Below are 12,114 nucleotides of genomic sequence, written 5' to 3'. Positions count from 1 at the left end.
TCTTTGTACTGCTTTCAGGGGTAGAATTATAGACTACGTAGCATTTGAAGATTGTGGAATAGTTGTCTGGCTTGAAAGACAAATCAAATGAAGCTATGGGAAAATGAACCAGGACAGGAAATGGGTATATGCCATTTTCTGGAAACTCGCGACTACTATCGAGGGGAAGAGAAGATGAACATGGCATGATAGTATTAACATGTATGCCTTTACAGTTTGTACAGGCACAAATCCTCAAAGGGGCCTTGGTTTATCAGATGGGCTACTCCTATCTGAGGTAGAACAAAACATCACTGTCCACAGGCCTGGGCCCATAACAAAAATATTTTAAATGGCAAAATGCAGCAAAAGTGATGGAATTGAATTGCGCATAGGTGAAACAGCGCAGAATAAAACAACCATGGAATGGGGTAGCTAATCTCAATTTTAATATTCTAATATAGTGCCCCGATATCTTCTTATACCTCCTACCTTGTGGGGAACATAGAACCTGAGGAACACGGGGATGACACTGTTTTGTCCTATGGAATGTTTCTAAACTGATTGCAGCTGATTACAGGTAATTAGACAGTTATTTATTTTTATGTTAATTTCCCTTTCAATGTGAAACACACACACAAACATGCTTTAACACATGCACATTTGTTCATCAAAACAAATCAGCCACAAAGCAGCGGCGGTCTTGTCTTTTGGTCTTTATTGAAACGTTCCACCATGGATCCATAGAATATGATTTCACCACATCAGACACATCCTCAGGGGTCATGGGTTATGTAACATTGTAGTTTTTTTCACCATGGTAGTATTTCATAGGCCTACATACATCATAAACCACGGTCATCATCAACGTCATCGTTGTTATTATGGTAGCCGATTGTTAAATAGAACAGTTCATTTTACAGGAAGTTACATCACGAGCCAGAGGGCTTTGAGAGAGTCACCACAAGAGTCAAGACTTTATCAAACACCAAAGAACGACGGCATACTGTAGCTATAAAACAGAGAAGGAAGAGATTAGGTTGAGGATGCCAGGAAAGAAAGGTACAAAAAAAGAGACAGAACACTAGAAGGGGAGAAAAAGGAGCATAAATCAGGTGGAAGAACATATAGTTTTAGAGAGAGAAGGGGTTAGAGGGAGTGTGAAAGACAGAAAGCAACAGGACAAGAAACTAAAAACAGTTTCCATCCCAACACGCACACGTTCTCACACACACGCACGCGCGCACACACACACACACACACACACACACACACACACACACACACAAAATCCCATCTCACTGTACACAGAACGCCTACAGCCAAAATATATTGAGGCTAGATCAAACTGGCTTCACACATCAAATACTGTACAGACATCACAACCGCAAGGGGGTTATTATCATTATAGTTATCATCATTAACAAGTCACCATGCTCAAGAGTGGTTTCCATGAAATCTAAATATCATTTCAACAATTCAAAACAGATTCAGGAGAGAAAACAAGGCCATGGTTAAAATATAAACTTACAGTACATGATGATGTTATCATAATCAGAAACAGCCCACTACTGATTGGCTGAGTGGGTGGCGTTAAAGATTTTGGTGAATTGTTCAATTTTATATTTTGTCTTAATTAAACCGATACAAACTAGAAATTAAGAAATGAACTGATTTAAATTAAGTTCATAAAAATGAATACCTTTTTACTAGTTTAATTTTTTTAATTAAATTTCTTTTCACAACAGGCAAGCTCATCTCCTTTACTGACCTTTGCTTTTTAAACAAACAACAAAGGATGTGTTTTTAACAGTGAATAAAAGATTAAATAGCTAACTTTCTGACAGCGTACTCTCCTCACCACACACTGGCAAGGAGTCAGTCTGGATATGATGGACAAGTAAACAACAAAGCTCTGTTATGCTCTGTTATGATTCATACTTTGTGTCACTCGTTGAAAATAGCCGACCTACAAACTCATAAGGTGTCGCATTAGCGACGTGTTGTCGGCTTGTTGTCGGCCTGCTATTTTCCGCACGCAACACCGTTGTGCTCCGGAGCATAAACTATCACCAAAACAACCTAAATAAAACCAGTTTGAACTGTAGAGAGGAGCCATTTTGTGTCTACCACTGTCTGCTGTCTTTTTGTTTTTAATATTTCAAACAAGGTTGATACGTAATAATAAAAAATGTTGTCTATATATTTATATATTTGTAAATAGTGATATTTTTTTTACAACACAAACAAATACATTCTCCCAATGTTTTTCAATAATATGACTTTTTTTGCAACATTATCATCCATTGTTCAATAAATTTATTATGCATTTTATATTTTTCATAACGATTTCAGTCATTTTGGTGCAATGTTCAAGTTAGTTATTCATTAGAATTCCCTTCTGTCATAAACACAATATTTATCATGACACCTACCTACTGCCACACCACCCACCCCCTATCAGCACACTAATGGCACAGACATACAAGAGTGTTGCATTGTGGGTAGGTTGCAGGCGACCCACTCGATGTTCACTCCAACGCCACTCTGTGGAAGGGGACGGAAAAATAAATAATCTGTAAAATACTTTTCCCATTTCATAATTCAGCCCCTTTAAGTCTTGAGCTCTTCACGGTACAAAGTGACAGATCAAATCCATAATGGACCACTTACCTTTGTTCCAAGACATTTTTCAGACCCATAACCTGGTTGAACCCGTGAAATTAGTTCAGAGATCAGATTTGTTCCGATATACTACAGAACTGACCCAGACTGTTCAGTACACAGTTCCCCTACGGAGATTACAATACAAATGAAAAAGTACATGAACCCGTGGACTTAGCACCCTCTACCGATATGGAGTGTTTTCCTATGTGACTTACCTACTTCCAGTGTGCTCACATCTGATTGGAGAAGGAGGTTGGTGCCCCCTGCTGGCCATATTCCGCTTCCTGTAGAGGACAGGAACAGGAAGTACAGCTCACTAAACAGGAATGTTAGCATTTAATATAAATTAATATAAATGTTGTTGTTCATGGAATGAAGTCGATGTCCTGCTCTGCCCCAATTTCCCAATAATGCTTCGCTGTACATTATTGTGCTTATAGCTTTTTATGGACACAATCACTAAGTTGACATGATATGGATCAGAGCATGTGAGAGAGTGCGGAGGCAGCGGAGCGGAGCAGCCAGGTTTACTACACACACACTACACTACACATCCGTAAAACCGGCACTTTGTTGGAACTGGCTAAAGCCCCAGAAGATAAAGAAATTGACAGAAATGGTCGCATCTGCCGCATCGGCAAATGCAGCATTCTGACGCGACTGTCTGACTGTACCTTTATGCAGAGAGTGTCTATAAACGCGTATGTACTTCCTTTGGAAATGGACTTTTTCTACCAATCACAGCACTCATTTTATGAACGGAGAATGTAAACAGATGTAAACGTAATTTTCTTGGGCCAGCTAGGCGTTGCCTAGCCTGAGCTAACGTGTTAGGTTAGCGCTACGTCACATCATTTGGAGTGACGCCCACGCTGAAGGGTTGACTCCCACTTCTAGACCAGAGCGACCAATGCGTTTCCCCAGGCTTTCATTTTTTGCGCCGCAGAAAATGAAAGCATGGGTACCGAATCTTCAACACTGCAACAGGAGTAAACAACACATGTCTGCGGTCTCGTAACATTCAATATTTACGGTAATTCTGCGCTGTGCTGGTTATCTTGTGTCAGTTATGTTTATATCGCCATTCAATCAAAGGGTACCATTTGAAATGCAGTAGTTGTTTTTTTGATGACCGTTTATACCAGCTATACCTAACTACTTACACCTGTAGGTTGTGTCCTTAGTGGGTGGTGGCCATAGTACTTCTCTGTTAACATTTAACTCATTCAAATTAACTATCTAATATTTATCACATAATACAGCATATCTCATTACCTGGTTGTAACCTTGCTGGCTGTAGTCTGGCTGGTAGCCCCCCTGGTTCTGGGCATAAGGGTCCTGTTCGTAACCCGGCTGCTGGGCGTAAGCATCCCCTGCAGGTGGTTTCTCCTGGGGAGGCGGGGCTTTCATGAACGGAGCAATGATTCCTGTCTCCTTAAAGACGAACCACAGGTTTCCTCCCCACAGAATCAGGTTGATGAATCCAAATGCCTGGAGAGGATGACAGACGAGGGGCGTGGTCACAATCTTGCTAATGCCACTACTGCACCGCAGTATCAAGTGCCTGAACTCCTGACTCATTTTCTACCCAGCTACCATCAGAAAATATCAGATCTACGAGCTCACAATGTGTTGTGAGCTTGAATATCTGCTATTTTCGCTATTCTTTAAAATAGAATTTAAGTGGTTAAAACTGATATTTTTAGTCAGCCTCTCTTTTCTGGCAAGTGAAAATAGATGTTGTAGACAGTAGTAGTGGAAATAGTGTATCTTACCACAGATGTATTGAGTCCAGACATGACCGGGTCGTGGACTTCACGACAGCGGTTGGCCAGGTCCTCACAGGCGCTGATGAGAGTGAGGACCTTGTCAGGATCGGTGGCTGTTTTAACGTCTGACAGACCTTTAGCCCATGCTGCTGAACTCACCAGCCACATGAATGTAAACACTGCTGTCACCCCCAGGTCCTGTTGCACACACGCACACACACACACACACACACACAATTTTTGCATGTTCTTTAACAGACAGACAGACAGACAGACAGACAGACAGACAGACAGACAGACAGACAGACAGACAGACAGACAGACAGACAGACAGACAGACAGACAGACAGACAGACAGACAGACAGACAGACAGACAGACATTACTCACTATGAGTGGTCCTTTGTTATTCTCCTTGTACTTTTCATAGGTAAAGATGTAAACGGCGAGAGCAGCAGTCGCGTACAGGAAGGCAAACACTCCAATGGTCACAAAGAACTCAGAAGAAGAAGAATAATCTCCAACCAGGAACAAGCGTTCTGGACCACCTTTACAGGTAGGAGCATCAAAATACACCTGGTGGAGCCTGGAGAGAGAGAGAGAGAGAGAGAGAGAGAGAGAGAGAGAGAGGTAAAAGTGAAGGAAAAATGAGTTATTGTTCTCAATGGAATAGTAGGGAGACCACCTCCAACCACTGCAGATGTACTACCGTAGTTATATTGTATTAACATACTCATATAATGTAGTTAAAATAGCATGTTATTCATCAATATGTTTCGGATTGCAGCTTTAAAGGAGTAGTTCACCCAAAAAATTGCTAAATCAATTACACAACCCATGAAATCTTAAATTCACGTTAGTTTTTGTCGCATTCCTAAGCCAATAATTTGATGACTCCGGTGGAGTCTCCTTTCCGGACTCCGCCAGAGTCTCCTACTGAAAGATGACCCATATGTCATACTGACCTGAATGCCTGAATGGTGTAGTTTTTTTATATGCCACACTGACCTGAATGGATATTAAAGGAACAGTTTGTAGTTTTTTGTGTGTCATGCTGACCTGAATGGATATTCAAAATCCACTGGAATGTCGAGGTCGCTCTCTGTTCGGTTCTTACACTCCACTGACATCTTGAATAGGCCAGAATAACTCCCACAGGTAGAGAATGCAAAGATTGAGAAAAACTGTAGGGGAAAAAAGGAGAGATTAGGACATTAAAACACCAATATCATCAGATGGGTGGAGTCATTCCTGACTACACTGAACGGGTACAACATGCCAGGGTGAACAAAGCAATATCTCCCTATACGACCAATGCGGGGGCTCTGCAAGGGAGCGTGATATCACCAGTATTGTTCACGTTGTACACAAGCGACTGTAGGAGTGATTCAGATCACCTGTGGTTTTTTAAATTGCAGACGACACAGCTATTGTTGGTTTGATTGAGGATGATGAGATAAGCTATCGAAGAACATTGGATGAGTTTGCTGGTCGGTGCAAGAGTAACTTCCTTCAGTTGAATATTAAGAAAACTAAGGAGGTCATATTTGATTTTAGGACTAGTGCTCATGCACACTAGCAAATAGTCATTGATGGGACAAGGTAGTGACTGTGGAGGAATACTTGGGTACGATTGATTCCAAGTTGACATGGAATTTCACTGATGCCATGTATAAGAAAGGTCAGCAAACGCTGCATTTTATATGCGCAGACTGAGACTGCAGACTTCCATTAATTGATCCTTCATGGAGAGTGCATTCACTTTTTGTTTTGTTTCCTGGTATGGCATATCATATCAAACTCCATAAAATCATCAATGTATCCAGAAAAATAGCTGGGGTACGACTTGAGAGTACGACTGCAATGTATGAGACCTGGGTACTCAGGAAGGGGAAGGCTATTGCTATGGATAGAACGCACCCGTTATACAGCCAATACCATCGGGGTGACAGTACACAGTACATTTGTTGCAGACTAGGGCTTCAATATCGTTTGTCCCCATAAGTATAGGACTTCTATACAAGCAGGCCCCAAACACATTTGCAGAAACAGCACACTGGGCATGCGCCTTGTTGACGAGTCAACAAGTCAGTGTTATGTGATTTAATATTCACCTTGCCAATTATAGCTTGACAAAGCTGTCAAGGATATATATGCCAACTATCATCGATGGTCATTATTACATCACCCCCTCACACAGATTATTACGCTCACTTTACAAGTAAATAATGTTCTGATAAATTTGGTGAATTCTGGGTGAAATGTCCCTTTAATAGCAGTAATAACAGGAACAGGACACATCAAATGAATGGAAACAGGAGCCAGACTCTCAGTCAGTTGTACTCTTCATCCTCATCATCATCCTCATCATCAACATAACCATCATCATTTGCCAGCTGGCTTAACTCTGCCAGGTCTAGGACAACCACTCCCATGGATTAGTAATAGTAAATCATGTGCGGGCACGCACGCACGCACACGCACACACGCACACGCACGCACGCACACGCACAAATACACACACTGGCAGATGGTTTTACGATGACTCCTGGGAGAGGTGAGTCACAACAACTATGAACTATTATTCTATTGTTGTACTTATGGGAACGGATACGGAGAGGAGAAATTAAAATTATCTCTTGAAAGTACAGTGTAAAGTATGAGTTGTAGCTGATATTCCTCCTCATGGAGTCTATTGATTTACTTATAATTGATTGTTAATTGTCTCCACCAGCCGAAAGCATGGGGAGAGTATGTTTTACACTCCGTCCGTGTGTGTGTGTGTGTGTCCGTCCGTCCGTCCGTCCGTCCGTCCGTGTACAGCTAATCTCTGGCACCAAAATAAGTTGTTTAAAAAGAATATTATCATTATTTTGTAAAATGGCAATGTTATTTTGTTCCTGTCTTCGAAGGTTTACAACCTGATTGACCAATCAACAGAGGAAGCCAGACAGATCACAAAGTTGGAAAAATAAAAAGTTGATTGAGCCAGAAGATTGAGTTGTTTCCTTATGTCATGGAGTTTAACTGAAGTAGAACTTGACAATAATACTGTACTGTATATAATATAATTCTAAATAAAATGTGATATTCAGTATATCTGACTGATGAAAAATGTGCTATGTTATGCAGTGAATTCGAATTGGAATTGAGGACAAACGCACCCATTCCATGTGTGTTTGTCTAGGTAATGCCAGTGCCGCTATTCCAAAGCCGCCTCAGGTACATTTTTGAGGGGTGCCTTATGCCCAGCTTTGTGTGCGTTTGTACCCCATAGCGATGATTTGATTGGCTGAGGGCTTACAAAGTGAAGTAAAAAGACAGAAAAGTGAGGATTCCAAATGTGATTGGCCGGAATGTGATGATGTATGATGATAAGAGCGCCCCTCACTTCACACAAGTGTGATTTTCAGCAATGGAATAAAAAAAACTGGGTGGGTAGATCTTGTTGAGCTGGTCATTTTGAAATCAAGTCAAAGTGTGGGCACCCCTGGGTTAAGGATACTGTCACAGGGCAGCCCGTGCCCTAGGCTGACACTGCACATGACCTACATAGCTGCTTCCATTTCCTGGCCATAAAGCCAGCTTGGAATAGATTGGTTGGTGTGATTGTTTGAAATATGATTGTGTCTTTTGGCTATGTGTGCCTAAAGCGTTTTACTTTGTGTGTGATAATATGGGAACGCATGCTCGTAGGCACAAGTGCACGCCAGTGCATATGCAGAACGATGTGGTGTTGCTTGAAGCAACCAGTGCACGCCTCAATATAAAGATGCAAGAAAAGAAAAGGGTGATACCCCCGGCAAGCCCTTACTTGTTGGGTGAGAAAGCTGAATGTTCATGATCAACTCATCAAAAAACTAACCAGTGAATCAAATGGCTAACTAATGTATGCAGGACCAACCAAGGGTGGGTGTCCTCAAGCCGATATATTATTATACTGTGGACTCATTCTATCTCACAATGGTCACAAGCCAAGCTTTACCACAATGCACTGTAAGTGTACTTATCAATCAAACCAGGGTCTCCACAATACTATTACAGTCTCTGCCTTTGTGTCACTCTCCAATAGTTAAAAAAAAACTAGGCGGGCACTCAAAAACATATAAGGAGAGGGTGGATATAAAATCAAGGTACTTTATTAATCATGTTAAAACGCCAACATGTTTCGACTCACAAAGGAGTCTTCATCAGGGCAAGTCGCCGCCTTCTCTTCAGCATTTCAGTCCCTTTGATCTTTGAAGCACCAGCCGACTTTTTTTTAAACTTTTTCTGCACCTCCATTGCGCACCCAGTTGTTTTTCTTTTTTTGGTTAAAAAAACTAATAGAATACGCACATCACTTAGTGGAGGTGCTGGGTTGGAATTAAGTGACACCAGAAAAAGAAGAATAAACCTGCACACTCATCTGCTCCAATATAATTATTGACAACGTTTCGCGCCAAAGCTCTTCATCGGGTCAAAACTCAGACCAGATTGACCAGATGAAGAGCCTTGGCTCGAAATGTCTTGTCAATAAATTATATTGGAGCAAGTGAGTGTGCAGGTTTTTCTTTTTCTGGTGTCACTTTCCAATGGTCCCATATTGTATCATGTCCCTCTAACCATTGGCAATCCACCAGACCAGACCTACATGTCTGTCTGCTAGTGTTGGACAGTGGTGTAATGGTGATTCTTTTTTTCTATGTACCACGGCAATTTAACGACGTCACGTGCACACGCGTGCGCCTACATGTGCACCGAACAGCCTATCCAGACTAGCCTACAGTAGGTACTTAACAGGTCAGACATGGACCATTGATATGTACGAGTTGCGTCTGCAGCTTTTGTAGCTTGGTAAAAAAAAAGTGCAAATGAGCCAGTCAATGATCTATTGTTGTCGGAGGAGCAGCTATAGGCTGTCTTTCAGCAGCCTATAGCTCGGCAAGAGCACTAGAGCTCCGTTGACTGGGCTGCCCAAAAGACGCTGGGATTCCTCCGTTTTAGCGTGCACGCACGTGCACCGTACCATGCCGTACCTGCGAGTGCGCGTAAAAAACATTATTGGTACCACGGCGTGGTACTGCGTGCTACGAACATGACACCACTGTTCTTGGATCACATCCAACACCAACAGTCTCCAAGCTTTCCTACTGTCTTTCTCTCTTCTTTATTCTAGCGCCTCTGTGAAAGCTACATGGATGAACTGGTCTACTCGAAACAGACTGCTAATGATAACTTAACATTTCAGCTTGTTTAACCCGTTAAACCGGGAAAGCATCTGTGAGCTTGTAGATCTGCTATTTTTGAATATGTTTTAAAAATATAATATAATATAATATAATATATTTTTAAAGCATAGGCCTTCCTTTTATAACTCAAATATTTGCTTCTGGGGGTCCCTGGAACAAAATATTTTTGAGATGGGGGTCTGCTGCGGCCAAAATACATATCATTTCGGTGGTCCGAAAAGGTTTGAGCACCACTGACAGCCTATAGCAATTCATTTTCAGAAAACTGTTGAAGATATTCTTTTAATCTGCCTGAGAGGCTGTGATGTGATCCTTGATGTTTAGTTAAGGTCGGGATCAGATCCACCTCTCCTACAGCTCACTATCTCTCTCAGCTTTCCTACTGTCTCTCCTACTGTGTCTCTCTCAGCTTTCCTACTGTCTCTCCTATGTGTCTCTCTCAGCTTTCCTACTGTCTCTCCTATGTGTCTCTCTCAGCTTTCCTACTGTCTCTCCTATGTGTCTCTCTCAGCTTTCCTACTGTCTCCTACTGCGTCTCTCTCAGCTTTCCTACTGTCTCTCCTATGTGTCTCTCTCAGCTTTCCTACTGTCTCTCCTATGTGTCTCTCTCAGCTTTCCTACTGTCTCTCCTATGTGTCTCTCTCAGATTTCCTACTGTCTCTCCTATGTGTCTCTCTCAGCTTTCCTACTGTCTCCTACTGCGTCTCTCTCAGCTTTCCTACTGTCTCTCCTACTGTGTCTCTCTCAGCTTTCCTACTGTCTCTCCTATGTGTCTCTCTCAGCTTTCCTACTGTCTCTCCTACTTTGTCTCTCTCAGCTTTCCTACTGTCTCTCCTACTGTGTCTCTCTCAGCTTTCCTACTGTCTCTCCTACTGTGTCTCTCTCAGCTTTCCTACTGTCTCTCCTATGTGTCTCTCTCAGCTTTCCTACTGTCTCTCCTACTGTGTCTCTCTCAGCTTTCCTACTGTCTCTCCTATGTGTCTCTCTCAGCTTTCCTACTGTCTCTCCTTCTGTGTCTCTCTCAGCTTTCCTACTGTCTCTCCTATGTGTCTCTCTCAGCTTTCCTACTGTCTCTCCTATGTGTCTCTCTCAGCTTTCCTACTGTCTCCTACTGTGTCTCTCTCAGCTTTCCTACTGTCTCTCCTACTGTGTCTCTCTCAGCTTTCCTACTGTCTCTCCTACTGTGTCTCTCTCCGCTTTCCTACTGTCTCTCCTGTGTCTCTCTCAGCTTTCCTATACTGTTTGTCTCTTCTACACCGTCTCTCTTACAGTCCTACTGACTGTCTCAATAAAAAACTAAATTCCAAGGCCAGTCATTCTGAAAGACAGCATTGTTTCAAACTTCTATCATTATTTCCTATAAACAGGAAATGTTCTGACATTCACCATTCACTAGCCTAGTGCATGCAGGGCAGGCACCAGCAGGCTGGCACAGAGCCTCTGCCTGATGACCAGAAGCCTCATATCTTTCCTGGTCAAGGGGGAATTCCCCTTTAGGCTTTTGGCTTTCGTGTGCCTTCCCAGGGTTCGATTCCCGGGCGTGTTACACACGTCGCATACAGGCATGCACATAGCCTACATACAACAGTTCATACAGGCATGCACATAGCCTACATACAACAGTTCATACAGGCATGCACATAGCCTACATACAACAGTTCATACAGGCATGCACATAGCCTACATACAACAGTTCATACAGGCATGCACATAGCCTACATACAACAGTTCTATAAAATGTGATAATGTGCATAATGGTGCCTTTTAACTAATATTCCTATCCAACGATCTCAGCTCCTCCCATTTTTCCCTTTCAAACAATGACTTGCTTCCAGTATACAGATGGGCTTGAATGTGGGGTTGATTGATATGGCAACAGTGCGTGTTTGGCAGGTGGCTCACCCATTGTAACACCTTGATGAATCCCAGTGGAACCTTGAGCACTCTGAACTGGCCCTGGGCGACCAACTAGAGACACACAGAGAGAGAGAGAGAGAGAGAGAGAGAGAGAGAGAGAGAGAGAGTGGGGGAGTTAGAACATAATACAGACATACGCAAGTAAGCAAGTATTAGTTATCAGTTATCAGCCATTTATTCAGTTCAAGACTAACTAACACATTTCATTCTCTCATCTCTTCTCCACTATCTTCTCCTCTTTAGCCTACAACCTCTCTGACTATACTTTCTCTTCTCTCTCTCCTATTCTCTCCTATATTCCCTTCTTTACTATCTTATCACAGGTCTATCTTCCCTTCTCTGCTCTACTCTTTCCTTCTCCCCCTTTACTTTCCTGTCCTCTCTTTTCTACCCCTCTCTCGCATCCTGTTCTTCTCACAATTATCTTATTTCCTATCCCACTTCTCCCTATAGCTCATCTTTATCTTATTTCCTATCCCTCTTCTCCCTATAGCTCATCTTTATCTTATTTCCTATCCCTCTTCTCCCTATAGCTCATCCTACCAAATAAAA

The 12,114-nt window shown here is 42.3% G+C and overlaps 1 protein-coding gene across 1 annotated transcript in view; it reads right to left on the bottom strand.

Annotated features, from left to right (window-relative positions):
- Positions 1–680: 680 nt before the first annotated feature.
- LOC306935693 (synaptophysin-like) overlaps positions 681–12,114 on the bottom strand; it is a 12,781-nt gene continuing 1,347 nt past the window's right edge. The window contains exons 2-8 of the mRNA XM_079518865.1: positions 11,548–11,613; positions 5,474–5,598; positions 4,805–5,000; positions 4,422–4,613; positions 3,922–4,137; positions 2,862–2,930; positions 681–2,526 (exon numbers count right to left, since the gene is read on the bottom strand). Of these exons, the coding sequence (XP_079374991.1) occupies positions 2,877–2,930; positions 3,922–4,137; positions 4,422–4,613; positions 4,805–5,000; positions 5,474–5,598; positions 11,548–11,613 (849 nt within the window). The 3' untranslated portion in view covers positions 681–2,526; positions 2,862–2,876. The remainder of the gene's footprint in view (positions 2,527–2,861; positions 2,931–3,921; positions 4,138–4,421; positions 4,614–4,804; positions 5,001–5,473; positions 5,599–11,547; positions 11,614–12,114) is intronic.

Source organism: Electrona antarctica (assembly GCF_951216825.1).
Source record: "Electrona antarctica genome assembly, chromosome: 2".
NCBI lineage: Eukaryota > Metazoa > Chordata > Actinopteri > Myctophiformes > Myctophidae > Electrona > Electrona antarctica.
Note: the sequence above shows the minus strand (reverse complement) of the source record. Positions and strands in the feature narration are given on the sequence as shown.